Source organism: Parasteatoda tepidariorum, chromosome 6 (genome assembly GCF_982258835.1).
Source record: "Parasteatoda tepidariorum strain Cologne lab strain chromosome 6, Ptep-v5.0, whole genome shotgun sequence".
Taxonomy (NCBI): Eukaryota; Metazoa; Arthropoda; class Arachnida; order Araneae; family Theridiidae; genus Parasteatoda; species Parasteatoda tepidariorum.
In genome coordinates this window covers 52907610-52925294 of record NC_141760.1, presented here as the reverse complement: position 1 = coordinate 52925294, position 17685 = coordinate 52907610, and the positions used below count along the sequence as shown (strand labels likewise).

Below are 17685 nucleotides of genomic sequence, written 5' to 3'. Positions count from 1 at the left end.
CTTTACAACCAATATTGGCCCTATGTAGAATTATCCGATTCCCCCGATATTTTATATTCATTATTCAGCCAATATAGGCCTCATATTGGCCATTCTAGGACCAATAGACATCCCAATATTGGTTCCTTATTTTTATAGAACTCATTCCGAGCCAACTTTGAGCCAAAATGGGACCAAAGTAATATTGTTGCAATGGATGTTTAAGAAAGGAATAAAATATCCAGCATAATACTCTAACTTTGTATTATGCTTAGGTATTATAAAACAAAACTTAAACATAAGCAGTTATTCCAATTCAAAAGCATTAAGTTTTGTCAATTAAAAAGTTTATTGATTGGTAAATTTATATAAATATAAAAATTAAAATTCCCGACAAAAAAAAAATATAGCACAAGTGTTTTATTAAGCAAATGCAAAGAACAAATAAAATTGAATCAATTATAATTTTTTTTTAAATCGTTCGACAGGAATGACATGAATGTATGAAGAGACTGTTGTTTAACTTGTTTAGCTGAAATGTATTTCAAATAACCCTAAAACTACAATCATAATTTAATAATTGAAAAGCTTTGTGAAAGTAAGTTCTAAGTGACATTTACATTTTCATTAACTTGAAAACTTTAGCTTAACAAAACTGTGACAGAACAACAAGCTATTTACAAAGCATATTTTTTCATTAAAAACTATCGTATTAATATCCAGACAGAAAAAAGTTCTAGTCATACAGCGGATCGCAACATTTGAATACTTATTCACAACTGACCATAAAATGTTCCTTAGATTGTCTTTACTAACAAAAAAAAGTTCAAAACGTGAAAAATTTCTATGTTTAATTTTGAAACTGTTTCAAAAAAGGTCATCAGACAGGTGATTGCTGGAAGAAAAAATAATCAGAATTTTTTTTAGAACTTTATGGTTAGATTATATCACTTTCAAACTAAACAAAGTTTTTCTAGATATGTAATTTATTTTGTTTACTTGTAATACTATATTTTTTGTACTATAAATCACTAAAACCCAAGAATAAGAACTCTGGAAGAAAAAGAAGGGTTTTAGTAAGGTCAGAATAAGTGTCTTATTAATGGAGTTCTGTTATTTAAGTTATGTAATGGAAAGTTACATAACTTAAATTTCGGTTAGCAGAACTTCAAGAAAATAGTGCTGAAATATGACATTCTAATTCTTTGAAGTCCACAAATCAAAGGTCTTCAGATTCACAGAATTCAGCGAAATTGCGAAAAACTCACTTGCCTGGTTAATCTAATACAAAAAATTAACTTAATTGTAGAAATCTATTTAAATATTATTTTCCCTTAAATTTTACTAATATATGTTTCATACTCATATAAAATACAACAAATGTTATATCTACTTTTTTTTCCTAATTAGAAACCAATGATTTTTTTTTATTTTATTAAGATACAACAGACAGTATCAGTAGTATGGATGTTACGCTCTATAAACTCTAAAACAGTTATCATAAAACTAATATCTATACATTTTACAACTGTAACAAATTTTGAAAAACAAATAAGGATTCATATAAGCTGATATAAATATTCAAATATGTATATGACTACTTAAACATACAAATAACATACAAAATGCAAATTGCATTAATTGTTCTAGCAAAGAAACTACTTTTCCTCAACCAAAACAGTAGCTTAAGTCATTCCTCTTAGTTACCTGAGAGGTTTTCTTTCAATCAAAACCTTCTGAACAATATCTTTTAAGAAAGCTGCAGGACTTTCTTGAACTACATGTTGTACTCGAAGCCTCATCTTCACATACTCAAGAAACCGCTTTAAAAAAGCAATAAAGTGTTCAGCACTTCGAATGTTTCCAGGCACAGCCTCTGTACATTGAATGAATTAAATTAAAATATGGCCTTTGTAATAAAATAGCAAACACATTTATGATATATTTAATAAATTGAGGTAATAATTTTTAAATAAAGAGGTCATTAAAAAATTAACGTAATCCTTTTCATTATAAAAAAAATTTATAAACTTCTAACACCCCAGTTTCTAAAACTGCCTTGAGGAAGGAATTATAAAATACAACTTTAAATTTTTTTCAATAAACTTTTTTCACTTGCTTGTGTTCAAATGCAAAAATACAACTAATAACTTACATGCAGGATATTTCAGAATTCGACCAACAAACTTAGATTGGATAGATAATAGGCTAAAAATTCAGACATCAATAGGCTAAAAATTCATAATAAAACATGAGGACACAAGTAATGTTGAAAATTGCAAAAAAGAAAAATAAATAAAATATACAGGTTTGACAATGGGGTCCTTGCTCAATATAAAATGATGTAAAAATAAATCCTGAAGTGGTGTCAATTGATGTCCTTGCTCAATATAAAATGATGTAAAAATAAATCCTGAACGTTCTCGAAGATGACAGATGTGCTTTTGATACTAGCCAAAGCAATAACAAATATTACCAGATTGAGAGTCTGCTTTTTTTTTGCAATTTTCTCTGCCTCGATGTGATTTGGCAACCCTATTTTCTAAAGTAAGTTCTAACTTTTTTTTATACTTTTTATCCTTCCTCTAAATTTGCCAGTTGAATTTTTGAACACTATGCATTATATAGATTGATAACTCCTAATCAATTTAAAACCTTCTTTATTCTTGGTTTAACATAAGTGTTGCTGATTGGGCCACGATGGCTCAGGGAATAGAGCGTTTGCCTTCCAATGAGGCAAAACGAGTTCGTATCCCAGTCGATACGAATTCCGCATCCGGCTTGCATCGACCACAGAGCTGACGTGAAATATCCTCAGTGGTAGGCAGATCATGGGTGGAGTCCCCTTGTCTTCAGGCTAACCGTGGGGGGCTCTCGTGGTATCCATGTAACGTAAATGCGGGTTAGCTCCATCAAAAAGTCATCCACAAAGGCAAATTTTTCCCAATACTCGATCCAGGAGTTCCCTTGTCTTCTGGATTGGGTTCAAAATTACAAGGCTACGGAGTTGAACATTTGTAGTTGTAAACTCATAAAATCGGGTCGGCTGTTCAACGACGGTTATAAAAGTGTTGCTGATTGGGCCGGATAGCCTGGTTGGTAGTGTACTGGGCCCATGTCCAAGAGTTTGTGTGTTCGATCCCAGCCGGCGGAAGACTCCCCGTGCAGTAAATGGTAACTGATGCACATTAAATCTATCGAGTTTCCATAACAAATCAATACCTCTGGGGGTACTGCTCCAGGAGTTTGCTTGTCTTCTGGATTGGCTAAAAATTACAAGGCTATGGAGTTGAACATTAGTTGTTGTAAACCCAAAAATTGGGGCGGCTGTTCAACGACGGATATAAAAGTGTTTCTGATTAAAAATTACTGAGTACTAAAGATCATTATATAAATTCAATAATTTTTCTTTTTTTAAAAGAAAAAAAAAACATTTTTAATGCAGTTGATTATTTAGAATTGCAAAAAAAGCACAACTTACCATTCAATACTTCATCGGGTAAAACTGAAACACAAAAAATAAATAAAAATTTTAAATTAAGTTTAAGAAGAAAGAATTTCCATAATATAAAATACATTTGTAAAGCTAAGTTGATAATGGTGAATTGATAAAAGATAGGTGACATTTCAGTGAATTGAGTAAATTATATGATTTCTAAACTTCTTGCCTGCAAAGTTCATAAATCTATCACACTACACTCATTTGAACTATCCAAGTCTCAGAATTGGCATTTTAGAATGCTGCTTTGGCGAGATAGATTGCGTATATTAAATTCTGCATTTTAGATAGGTCAATTGTCAAAGATAAAAAAGGAGAAATGTTAACGTAACTTTAATAACATTTTAACAAATAAATTAAAAACATCTAGGATTTAGGATTAAATTCAAACACGTAGAATAAAAGAATCTACATAAAGCAAAGCGTGAAAGAGAAAAATAACAAACTTTTACGATGGTAGATTGGTATATATACATTTCATTCAATTGAAATTCAGTTCAGTTCATTATACTTCAGAAAGAAGATTACAAAAATACATTGATGATACATAGAAGTTTACAGGTTCGCCAGGTCACTAACTTTGATACTTGAACCTAGTATGTTGTTTACACCACAGTGCCAAAGTCTCAGTTTTGTTCCAATCAATGTCACTTAGACATTCACTAAGCTTTTTATTTATCAAATATGAAATAAATAGATAAAAAGCAAAAATAATAAAATAAAAAATTACTTGTGATGAGATAAATGAGAGATAAAGTTTCAATTTTAACACATTTACTATATAATTGAAGTAGTGAAATTTGTTTGCTATTTGTATATTAGTCTACTATTGATGCAAAAAATTTGCAATTAGGATACTTAAAAAATTTGCAATTAGGTAACACTTTATGTTAAATTTAATTCTAATAAACTTCTTAAATAATTATTAAAACCTTATTATTTCTAAACTATATTATTTTAAAATAAATTGGGTAAACATTGATAAACTAGACTAACTAAAATTTTATACCAGGATTAGAAAGGATAATGTCTGTATCACGAGCAATGCCGGCATCTTTCAAACCTTCAACCATTCGACTATATTCTTCTTTCAATTTTTTGGCATCAGTTTCTTTAAGTCTAAAAAGGTACAAAAACAATAAATTTTTCAACATTCAAATCGATAATTCAATAATGGAAGAAAAAAAAAGTTATTTACTTATTAACTGTTTTTTCTAACATGTTGATACCAGTTTGACTTCTTTCAATAGTTCGCCGGGTTATATCTACACTCATAGAAGCGATACATACACTGTCTGCAATAAAATATAACTATTATTGTAGTGTATGTTTGCATTAACAGGACGCTATGCTAGGAGAGAAACTTTTCATAACAAATTCTGTTTCCTTTTCATTGGTATTATAAAATTTAAAGTTCAGAGATGAGAAAGTTCAGGAAAACGTAGAGTAAACCATTAAGTTTCAATTGCTTGAAATTTTTTCAAAATACAAACAAATAATTGTAAGATTGCAGCACAATCTGATGATTTGTGAATCTGATAATTCATGAAAATTTGCTTACATTTCGATATTTTTCAAGATCAAACTTTACAGTTTACTCTAGGTTTACCTGAACTCATATTTCTGTACTTTAAGTTTTAAATTACTTATGTAAGTGAAAGAGAATTAGCCATGAAGAATTTCTCCTATTGTATAGGGTTCTCCTAAGAATCCTATTCAAAAAGAAAAGAAGAAAAGGGATTCTATATACTCCATGTTAACCTACAAAGAACGATAAGAATGCAATTTCTTTATTTATTAAATAATTAGTTAATAACATTGAATATTTTTGTTTCCTTTTTCATTTTATTGGAATATGCGAATTAAATTATTGAACTTAGTTACCAAATTTTAAGGTTGTAAGTATTTTTAAAACCGTTTAAAAGTTTGTTTTTTAAAATAAAGTTTATAAATAACATATATATTATTATATTACTACCTTAAAATTTAAAATTTGGTAACTAGGTTCAATAGATCACATTAGTTTAGAAAGAACAGGGGGTCTGATATCACACTCCTTGTATTAAAAAGTATAATTTTCGGTAGGTTAACATGGAAAAAATAGAATTCCTTTTCTGTTAGAGAATAACCCTCAACTTTGACTTAAAACCAAAATTTTTAGACTTGCCAATATTATGCGCTTCATCGAAAACCACAACAGATGACTTGGAAATTTCTTTAGAAACGAGATCAGCAATTTTAGGATCCAATAAGTAGTGGTAACTGTATACTACAATTGTTGCAGTTGTTATCTAAAAAATGAAATGTTAAATTTGAATTTATTTTTAAATTTTCAAAATAAAGTTCAGCTGGTTAAATATAAAATTATAGATGTATTCCACAGAACGATTTGATGTATTTAAAAGAAATGATGCATTAAACTCAGAACAAATTAGCCAACAGTTTAATATGTTGATCATATAATTTGGAATGATAATAAACATCTCAGGCTTTTAAAACAAAACCTTAAAATAAACTTTTAAATGCATTATTTAAATAAATAGAAGTAATAGGGAAAAAAACAAAAGATGATAGCAGAAATGCTTTGTTATGGAAGTTAACAGGAAATCAGACATTAGACTAGATAAAAATATCAGATCTAGAAACCAGCTAGATCTAAAAATATAAAAAGGCTACAAAGATATACTTAATTTGATGAACTTCTGTGATCAAATACAATTTGTTCAGAACCAATAAAACACTTAGACTTAATTAACAATACAATATGCATGCAGCAACTAACTCATATACAAATAATAATATAAAACAATGAGATGAATGACGAATTCATTAAATAGATTATTGTTTGTCATCCTAATGTTGTGGAATCAAAGATAAAAGTATATATACAGCAATCAACTCATGTACAAATAGTAATGTAAAGCCGTGAGTAGAACGACTAATTCAGCTGCTCAAATTGCTCCAAAACTAAATTTCTGTTCCAAAATACCATTTTTTTTTCTCAAAATTGCTCCAAACTGCTCCAGACTTTATTAACATTAGTTGAGCAAAAAGTGGGACTTTGGTATCATTTTTTGCTAAATTTGTGTTCAATAATCAGTTTTGTTTGTCCAAACCAGCAAGCAATTTTGGTTTTTCAATTCCAATTTTTATTATTTAAGAGAATTTTTCCTCCCATCGCATTGAACACACTAAAGAGTTAATATACTAAATTAACAAAGTACACTTGCTATAATAAGAACATATTAAATATTGGAATTGGATATGCCAAGTTGAAAGGTCTGATAAAAAATCTAAATAATAGGATTAATAATAGGAAATATATTGTGTCTAAAATTAATACCTTAAAAATATTTGACTTGCGCGTGTTGTAATAATATTGCATTGAAAATATTTAAATTCGAAAAAACTAGTAAAAGTAGCCAAAGAAAATAATTGTAAAACAGAACATTACAATGGAATTGTGTGAAAAGTGGTTTTCTAAAGAGAATGAGCAATGTTACAATTTTGAAGAAATATTTTATTTTGTTACAACACAGACCAAAACATAAAATTGAAAACTTTAAAAAAAAGGGGGGGGGGAACAAAGCAGCTCATCATCCCTTAATATATTGGGAACAGCATTGCATCAATAAATGCCTCAGCTCATTATTTATATAAGAAGGCGTGACTCTATTGCATAGCACATTACAATGTTAAACACATTTTTTAAAATCCACCAATGTAAACTACCATTTATATTTGGTTATAAATAATTGCTGTACAGCTATTCTTACATGTCAATGCCAATTACCAGTCCAAGGAACCGTTGACAATTATTTTAAAGTGATTCAAGTCAAATTTTAAAAGTCTAGAACCAATGGACTACCATTAATTTCATGCTCTGCATTAATACAGATTTGATCCAGTAGTTTCTTCTAGAACAAGAGTCCAGCATTTGGACTCTTCTTCAGAAATTGATGGCATAGCAGCAGTCAATGCAGTTTAAAATTATTGTAAATCTTTATGAGTTTCTGAACTTCATTAGGCTGCCTGTCTTAGGCTGATGGAAATCAATTGTGCTCAAGTCTGATGTAGGATTTTTAAAAAAATCATTAAAACAATAGCATAATGTAAAATTAGAATAAAAGCGCAATATTGACAAAAATAAGGGAATAATGAAATTATTTGTCACTCAAAAACAGACTTTTAGAAAAATATAGACATTGTTTTTACTGATTTACACAAAATATTAAAATAAAGATACACAATTGAAAAAATTAAGTCAAAATTGGAAAAAGAACATTGAATTTTCTAATCAAAAAGTTGGCGTCAAAATTAAGTAAACAGATTAAATTTCATTAATGCACATAAAAAATGTACTTACTGCATGACGAGCTAAGAAATATGGACACCAGCCGTGTTTTCTCCCATACTCTTTTAAATCATCCTGAAAAATAAAAGTACAGAAACTAAGAATTTAGACAAGTACTTAAATTTGCAATACTGTATTGTGTATTTTTACAGAAACACAACTTAAAATTCAATGACATGCTTAAGACACGTTATTTAAATGGTCAAAAGCACTCAAAAGAAGAAGAAAAAACTGGATTTCCTCTGATTTTTTCCAGACTAATTTATCAAATTGCCCTGATTTTTCTAATAGCGTAAATTTTATTAATTTTTCAGTTAAGTCACAACTTAAAATTTGTGAATTTAAATTTATAAAAAAATATGTATGCTTGTAATTAGAGCTAAAAATAACGTTTTTTAAAAATAATAATTATTATTACAAGACAAATTGTATGAAAGATATTAGATTAAACTTTCAGGTACCTAAACTAAATTCATTTCCCCACGCTCTTTTTGGTATTTTGATTAAATTCCCTGGCAATTCCCTGATTTTTCCAGATGGATAAAAATACCTGATTTGTGCTTGTTCTTCCTGATATCCCTATTCTTTGTTTATAAAAAATTACTTGAAAATATTTTTTTTTAAAAATTAAATTAAATTTAATAAATTTTTTTCTATAAAATGCTAAAAACAATTTTTAGAGTTTATTGAAATATTCCTGTCCATTGAAACCCATTATGTTCAAATAAAATACTGATTTTTTTTTCATCACAAATTTCATACATTTCTGTCAAAACAAAGCCTCACATCTTTCTTGAAGGATGAATTTTCACTAAATTATTGACAAAAAAAAACAAAAAAAAAATATTTTGGTAATTTTTAGATTATGATAGTCAGAATCTATAAAAAAAAGTATGAATGTAGAAAATATTATTCCAAAATAGTAAGCTTTCTAAATAATTTCATATTACCAAATCATAGACACCAACAGGTAGTGGGAACTCTTTTCCGTGTTTTTCAAATGCCTATGATAAAGTTTTAAAATTAGTTTATAATTATTAAAAATAATTTAGCACACATAAAAAAAAATCCTTACTTCAAAATAAGCACAGATATCAACATTTGGATCAACAGCTGCCATAGATCTCTTGTGAGATGCAGTAAGAGCAAAGCATTTACCATCAACAATTCTACCATCTTTCTCCTTGCTTACCTATTATAATTAAACGCTATAAAGATTAGCAATCACAGCAATTTAATTAAAATAAGGTAAATTACTACATTTTATTTTCAAAAAAATTTTAAAAAACTCAATGCATTTTTAACATTTTATGAACAAGAAAAAGCTAAGCAACTATTTTAAATGGTTTAAAAAACATTTACATAAATATATGTAAATGTTTTTTCTACATGAAACTAATTTTTCATGCATTTATAAAATTAGAGAACTAAATATAATAATAACAGAACCATAATAACAAATAATTAAACATTTTCTTAAAAATGAATCTAAAGTATCATAATGTTTTACATTTTTGTGTAAGAACTTTTTACTTGAAATTGCAAAGCTTTAAAAATAAAAATAAAAACACAAATGACAGTCACTAAGCCATATAATGATAAACTATGTTTTTTCTTTTTTTTTAAAAATTGAAAGATGGCATTTTCACATCAAACTGTTTCTTAGTATAATTTCCAGAAAGGTATTTCGAAAGTTTCCCAAATTTCCACAAGACATCACTTTGTTGACATCTTATTCCCTAATTAGCTCAACTGTGATTAAGTTTATTTTAAGATATTGTGGCATTTTTCATCAAAAGCCCCATCCAGGACAAATTTAAAATGCTGCACATTATTACATTGTCCCAAGTCTTTCAATAACATTATTATTGTTTATAAAAGTCCTTACAAATAAAGTAAACCCTTACTCAAGCCCTTAAACTCTACATTACATTTTGATAAATTCCAGCAATTAAACTGACAGCAAACACTCAGATGAAAACTACATATTTTGGACACTTTATACATTTCTCACTTTTTTTCCGTGATTCACACAGAATGAAATTCTTTTTTCATTATAGCAAAATCATGTTTTTAAAATAATTATCATAATTATCTTGTAGCTTTTTGCATTCTACAACAAAATTACTATTCAAGTCATTCATAATGTTCGATTTTTAGGACAGCATTCATTCTAAATAAACAAATAAACAACTTAGGGAGAAGAACAAACATAAAATTTGAACATTTAAACAAACATAAAATTCTTACTAAAAATAAACATTAAAAAAAAAACTTTATCATGAGGAATATCAGATTTACTGAAAATATAAGAACTTCAACCTTTAATTTATACGTGTAGAAAAAATCAGCTAGCCTCTAAGAGTTAGTATAGCATAATTAAAACTATTACCTGTGGATGACAACATAAGTTTTTTCTGGAGCTCAAGCATAAACCTAAAATTTTATTTTCTTGTCCAGTTTCTTTCTCAATATATGCTACAAGACGCCGTAATTCTTGCAAAACCTTAAAAAAGATATATATATAAATAAAAATTTAATACATAAGTAGGTTTTACATTCGGAAATTAAATTTAAATATAAATTATTACTCTATATAATACATCTAAGCACATATTGAATAAGCTTATTTAGAGCACTGATTATTACTTAACACTATTTACCTTTTCAATTTCTGGAATAGTTCTAGAACAATATACAAGTTTTGATACTTCAGCTGGGTGTGCCTACATGAAAATAAGAAAGAAAATTAATATACAGTACAGAACCCGTTATCCGGAAATCAGAAAACCGGAACGAAATTCGATAAATTTTCCCGCCATTTTTAAAAAAAAAAAAAAATTTCCTTATAAGACTTTAAGATGTTCACCTTACCATCATTTTGGAAATAATCATTAGTGTATTACTTCCTCGTTTTTTCTTCTTTTTAAGATTATTTCCAAAAAAAAATTTTTTTTAGTTGGGTTTAACAATAAAAAAACGGCTTTTTGTAGCAATTCCGAAAACCGGAAAAATCAGTTATCCGGAATAGCGATGGTCCCGATCATTCCAGACAATCGGTTCCCTACTGTATATAAATTTTTTAATTTGACAGAAAAGCACATTTAGAGATCTCAAAAGATTTATTTTCTACCACAAACAAAGTATGTAATGTAACACTTTAGTATTCAGGATAATTTACTCATCAAAAATTCAAAAGTGAAAAGTAAGCATAAAGCATAATTCCTGTTAAATAGTACATAATGAAAGATAACATAGTTATAAAATGAAAAATATGTTTGTATATTAATATTTATTTCGTTTTTCTTAGTTTTTACAACTATCTGTACTGAAACTGAACTTTTTCTAATTATATTCATAAGTGCTTAATGAGCAAATTTACAAGTCCAAAATATTTTCTACCTAGAATATGTATCAAAATATTTTCAATGCAAAATATGCGATTGGAATAAAGAAATTAATGGAATGATGGAATAGAAACACTTAATGCAATAGTTACAAGAATTGTGTAACTAAAAAAATCATAAGAATGGTGATTTTATAACAAGTATTTTTCTGTGAAGCACAATAGAAATACTTGAGCAAAACTGATGCAGCATTTATAACACATAAACTGTTATTCAGAATAATAAGTTATAGTTATTAATTAGTTATTGATATTTTTTGTACAACAGTTATCTTTGTTAAAAGAATTTCAAAAATTCATTTATTTTATTCATAACTATGAAAAATTTATGACTCATTTTCAAAAATTGTCTTCTCACCAAACATTTAAGATTGTGCTGTAATTCGTTATCAGATACCATGAAATTTCCGTTGTTTGAAGTAGGAAATAAAAGGTGTTACAAAGAAAAAGTTATTAAAAACATTTAAAAGATTAAAATTATTAAAAGAAATAAAAATTTAAATTAACTTTAAAATATTAAAATAAGAAGAACAGAAAAAATTTTCTAAAAAAAAATCTATTTATACTGCTAGCAAGTGAAATCATAAACATTTTACAGTAGAAGTAAATAACTTAATTCTACAAACAACAATTCTTCATAAATCAGACTAGCTTTGTGAGTGCAAACAATGAAATCAGCAGTTAAGATATTTCTATAACTAAGCAAGAACTATAAACTTTTTACATTTTTTGTTTAATTATTTGCTAAGAGATTAAAATTTAAAAAGCTAAGCAAATAAAAATGTATTAATTTGCTTATCACTAGTTCTGATGTCGTAGAACATTTCTTTTTTTTCCGTAAACTATAAGCACTTAAGTGCATATTCTGTATTTCTCTAAAAAAAATTTTAAAGCATTTCAAGATTGATCTGTTCCAGAGAAATATTGCCTTATTTAGTAGGTAAGTTTGAAGATAATTGATCTATATAACAATAAATTCCATAAAACACATTTCCACAGCATTCAAGGTTTTGCACTACAAACATCTCCTACTGTATAGCATTTTTCTAAAATGTAACAATTAAATAAAAAATGTAACAAGTAGTAACATTTTTAATTTTTAAGATAGTATCTAATGTTATATGCATATATATCTATATTACCTTATGATAAGCAACTATGAGAGAAAGCAATGAGAGTGTCTTTCCTGTACCTGAAGGCATTTCTAACAAACCATGTCCCTAGAAAAAATATTTATAAATTAGAGTGAGATGTTAGAAAAACTGTTGATAAAGATTTTTCAATTAAAACTACACCCTTAATAAAACTGATTCACAGAGAAATCTCAAGCTCAGTTAAGATGTAAAAAGGTGAAATGAAGTATGAAACTTACCTTAGCATCTAAACTTCTTTTTAACTCAAGCATGTAAGAATACTGTTCGGGATAAATAAAGTCATAAGGAAAATAAACTAAAAGACCATCAATGTTGACCCTAAAAAAAACATTATAACAATAAAAATATGCATTGCCTCATCTATTTTATACAATGAAATATAACGATCACTGAGTGGGTATGTTTCTAAAACAGTGAAGGGATTTTAAATGCTCACAATTTCAAAATTTCATACCCTGGTCCGGTGGGGTAAAGTGGGTAAAAAATAGAGCTTTTTTTAAATAAGGCTCTAAAACAAAACCATTGAATTATTTTGATTTATTTTATATACATTGGATTCATATAGATTAAATATAAAGCATAACTTATCTATTTTGTTAGTTTATTTTCTTACAATAATGCATTCAAAGGAATATCTTTTGATATACCCACTTCAGCCAAGAGTGGGCATAGTTTTAAAATTAGTATATATTTCACTAAAAAACTTATGTGAATATTGTCTCAGAAATAAAAATGCTCTAAAAATAAATTCATCATGATAATATTTTTAAAAAAATAAATGCTGAATTTTTTTTAGTATTACCTATTAAATTAAAGCATTAATGACCATAGCTATCAAAATTAGGTTTCACATTGGATGCAGTATATTTTGCTGAACTCTACATAATTTCATCAAAAAGCAAGAAAACTGTATTAGTTTGAAATATGAATGAGAATGTAAACATAAATAATGTCTATAATATCAATTTAACGTGCTCTGTGATATTGGATTTTTAAATCGCGTGAATATAAATCTCCATATGTGATTGTTTGATTTTAAAATCACTCAAATGCATTGCGATCTGCTTCTAGAATCGGAGGATTCAAATTGCGATGTTTGATTTTTAAATTGAATGAACACTCTTGTTAGTATTAAAAAACTATCTACAAAATTTAAGAATTTTCGTGGCTGAACGCTTATATTGTTCGTTTACCAGGAGTTGGCACTTGACTCCGCCTTCATCACGTGGTATCCGACGATAGTATTTCGCTATTTTTCGGAGAAGGCTGTGAACAATCCTGAAACAGGTTGTTGTTTGGCGATCGTATGTCAAAAATATTTATTTTGCAATTTTTATGTGCATTTTTTAACATTAAATATTTCATAAATTTAATGACATTTCTTTCTTTTGAGTGAAAAATCTGTCCTTTTTGAGACATTTTGCTGTAATATATTTAATTAGCTAGAGTAACAAAAGATATAATAGCAGATGATAAAGCGAAGTAAGTGACTAAAAAAGAATTTACTGCTTACGTTTGGCGAGCAGTAAGGGGTGTCACAATTTCAAGCGCGGGGACGTTTTTCCCTATACTCCCCGTCCTTAAATGAACTCTTCGTCCGAGGTGAAGCCAAGTGCCAACTCCTGATGAACGAACTATATCTATATTATCTAACTGGCATGAATGGGGCTTATTCGATTTTGATCGCTGGTCGATATTCATACGAGACTATTAGTGGGGGCTTAATCTAATAGTTTGGTATTTAATAATGAGGTCAATCAATAGATATTAAAGAAAACTAAATGTTATATTTTTGACAATTCTTCAATAGATCGCTTTACAAATAGACGCATTGCCTGGTTTTAAAATTAAAGTTAAATAAAACTCAACCAAAACATGGGATGACTGCCAGAACATAAGAAAAACATGGAATCTTGAAAATTGGTTTTATAAGGCATAATAGTAAATAAAACTTACAACAGTAACACCATGAATTATACGTAGTTTAGTTCTCCAATTTATTATTCTGAAAAGATTTTGCCTTTTCAGGAAGCATTCCACACTTTTCATAAATATAGATTCTGCACAACAAATTACGACAATCAACCTATAAAGCATATTCGAACTTACATGTGGAATGCTGTTCAAAAGTTCAAAATCTCTCCACAGTTGCTATATATATTTTTTTTAGTTCTCAAGACTAAATATTAGTTGACAAGGCATAGTTTCCCTCGGCCTATAATATTCAACCACACAATTTAAATAAGAGCAATTAAGTACATTTTTTTTTTAATCGAAGTCAAATAAAAATTTATTAAAAAGATTTTTATAAGGTAAAAAATGCGTCAAGTTATAAATGACATAGTTCAGTGGCTGCTATTCTATTTTAGAGGTAGACCTCAAGAGAATCTATCGCATTATTCAAAAGTTCTACTGAGACAAAGCCACAATTTTACAAATATATAATGCCCCTTTAACGATTGTTAAACTTTTCCAGAAGATATAATTTGAATAAAAATTTATTCTTAAAATTCATCAGATGCTGTAAAAATAGTAACAAAACCATCCAATCTTGTTTAAAAAATCAATTTCTTTCCTTACGGAAAAATACAAGTTCATACATGAGTGTTGCATGCTTCTTGTTACTCATTGAGATCACAGTTAAATGAAAAATATTCTAAACAAACATTTCAAATGTATCTTAATATTAGGTACTTAATTTAATCTGATTAAAGTACGAATATTTAATGAGTATGTACAGGTGGAACATCAAAACTTATGTAGCACTTGTATTATTATTTCCAGAAATAGATTAATCTTCTTGTTTTAACTTACAGGAATATTAAAGTAGATTTCTATTCCTCAATTAAATTATTAAGGGGTTATAACAAAGGGAAAAATACTACAACAAAAAAGCTGGAAAAGAAAAACTAAAAAACAGTTTTTTTTAAATAGATTTAGGGTATATTCTGTTAGGCTAAATAAGACTGCCAAAGTCAACTTGGAAATTAGTTTTAAAAATATAAAGTGGCTACCGATCATCTCCTTTAAATTTGTTTTCATTTGTGATCCGTTGGCAATTAATTTGGTGCAGATTCGTCCATCTACACGCTAGTTTATTTGAACTACAAGTTTCAAAGTTAGATTCCTGAGTCTTTTTTAGATGAAAAAATTTTAATAATTGAATTAATCAACTCATCATGCATAATGGTAGCCATGATTTATTTACTTACAATAACTATTTTTTGATAACTGCTTAATTGTTGATACCAAATTAAGTTTTAAAAAATTTTAAAGCTAATTTATAAACTTTTACGAGTTAAAAAGAGCTTATTTTTACATAACAGCATATATTAATCACAGTTTTTATTTGCATTTATTTTTAAATTATTTTAATTTTTGATACTTTAATTGCTAAAATTATTTCTATAGGTTTGCAACTGTAAAATTAATTGGTTAAAAAAATTATTATTATTATCTATTAAAACAAAATATAATAGTTTTAAATAACTTTATTCATTCAGCATTCATAAGACACTTGAATTTATTTACTTCATTTTAGAGCAGAATTGTCAAGGTAATATAATTTATAAATATATATATAAATTATAATGCATTTAGGCACTGCTTTGAAAGAGTTTTTCAAACTATTATGAACCTTAATCGCTTAAAATTTGAAAAATTTCCACACAAAAACACAAATAACATTCAAATCGGTAACATAATGTTTGTTGTTTATTCTGGTTACAATATGTGTTTCCGGTTGCCTATTTTTACCTAATTCAGATTTCAAATGCATATTCGGGAATTCGGGGGTCTCTATCTTTTAAGGAATTGGTAACTAATTTTAAACCATAGTTTCTACTACAGAATGGCAACAAGGAGATGATAACGTCGGATCAATGGGCTTTTCGCACTGTGATTGGCTGTTGAGTATCACTCATGGTTGCAAGAATTTGAGAAGTTATCGCGTTTATTGTGAATTAAAATAAAAATTTCAATAATTTTGTGCACGCCTGTCTGTGTTCTCGCATAATCTCGTACTTGGTGTGATGAAACAATTGGTTCATTGATGGATTGTGTTTACATTTATTTTGTAAACAGCCACTGGAAAAGAGGAGATTTGTGCTTAAAAAAGAAATTAGGCGAAAATGTTTTCGAATTTTTCGATATTTATAAATGTAACAATAAAAATGAATGTTTTCTTTGCTATGTTTATTATTTGTTTTTAAATAAAATTATGTCATTTTGATATTAAGAGTATGTTAACGGGTGCTCTTAAATACTTTTAAATTAAGTATTCTCTTTTAAAGACGCCCGGTGGCTGAGCGGTAGCGCTTCGCGCTGTCGTGCCACAGGTCCTTGGTTCGATCCTTGGGCCGGGCAAGGCCGACTCAGCCTTTCATCCCTTCAGTGGGTCGATAAAATGAGTACCAAGCATGCTTGGGAACTAACACTGGGGGTTCCGCGTTCGGCTGACCACCTGACCGGAACATATGCTCCTGCACCCCAGAGCCCAAGGTCAAGAAAACTGAGATGGGCACAGTCGGCCTTGGCCCTCTTAATGGGCTGTCGCGCCACTGAGTTAGTTTATTCTCTTTTAAAAGCTTAGCTGCAATATTTATATAATTTTCTTACGTTCTGTTGTAAGGAAAAGAAAATTCGGATCTAAATTAAAAGAATAATTATGCCATGTAATGTCTAATCATCCTATGCATATTTCCTAACATTTGTACTTAATTATTAAGCATTGTAATTGTAACATAAAAAATAATTCAGCAGTAAAGTTCAAATTGATGTTTAAGTGTTTATATATTATGTTTATTCGACATTAAAAGTGTTTCTACTTATAACATTTTATAAATGAATTTGTAACGAGCAGTTTTAATAAAATAAAATTATGGCTAGTTAATAAAACTATGGCAAGATTTAAAAATTATCTATAAAATTTTTATGTGGTTATCAATTATTATATATTTATTTGGAAGTAATGAAAAGTAATAATATATTTGTGAATCTAAGCACATCATGATAAACAATAATATTGAAATGATAAAAATTCTGTGGAAATAACAATAATATTGGAAATGAAAAAAATTCATGTTACATGAAATTTATTTTCGAAATAATTGACTACTTACTTTTATGATGATAGATTAGATTTTTGATTACATATTTACTGCTGTGTATTAAGAGTTAGGTCAAATGTGCATCAAGTGGCTAGTATAAAAATGTTGCTTTTTTTAAACTTACCACTGCCTTATTAGAAAAACAATTTTGTTACAATCAAATAATAAATATATAAAAATCTATA

General features: G+C 27.9%; 1 protein-coding gene across 2 annotated transcripts in view; it reads right to left on the bottom strand.

Moving 5' to 3' along the window:
• Xpd (general transcription and DNA repair factor IIH helicase subunit Xpd) overlaps positions 1–16124 on the bottom strand; it is a 32093-nt gene extending 15969 nt beyond the window's left edge. Inside the window, exons 1-13 of one of the 2 annotated variants that reach the window (XM_043048316.3) lie at positions 15924–16124; positions 12611–12710; positions 12381–12458; positions 10496–10558; positions 10225–10338; positions 8908–9024; positions 8783–8836; positions 7845–7907; positions 5646–5769; positions 4677–4773; positions 4488–4597; positions 3461–3484; positions 1687–1855 (exon numbers count right to left, since the gene is read on the bottom strand). In XM_043048316.3, the coding sequence (XP_042904250.2) occupies positions 1687–1855; positions 3461–3484; positions 4488–4597; positions 4677–4773; positions 5646–5769; positions 7845–7907; positions 8783–8836; positions 8908–9024; positions 10225–10338; positions 10496–10558; positions 12381–12458; positions 12611–12710; positions 15924–15928 (1118 nt within the window). In that variant the 5' untranslated portion in view covers positions 15929–16124. Of the gene's footprint in view, positions 1–1686; positions 1856–3460; positions 3485–4487; positions 4598–4676; positions 4774–5641; positions 5770–7844; positions 7908–8782; positions 8837–8907; positions 9025–10224; positions 10339–10495; positions 10559–12380; positions 12459–12610; positions 12711–15923 lie in introns of both variants that reach the window. The other variant, XM_071178667.2, reaches the window with a different exon arrangement.
• Positions 16125–17685: the final 1561 nt, after the last annotated feature.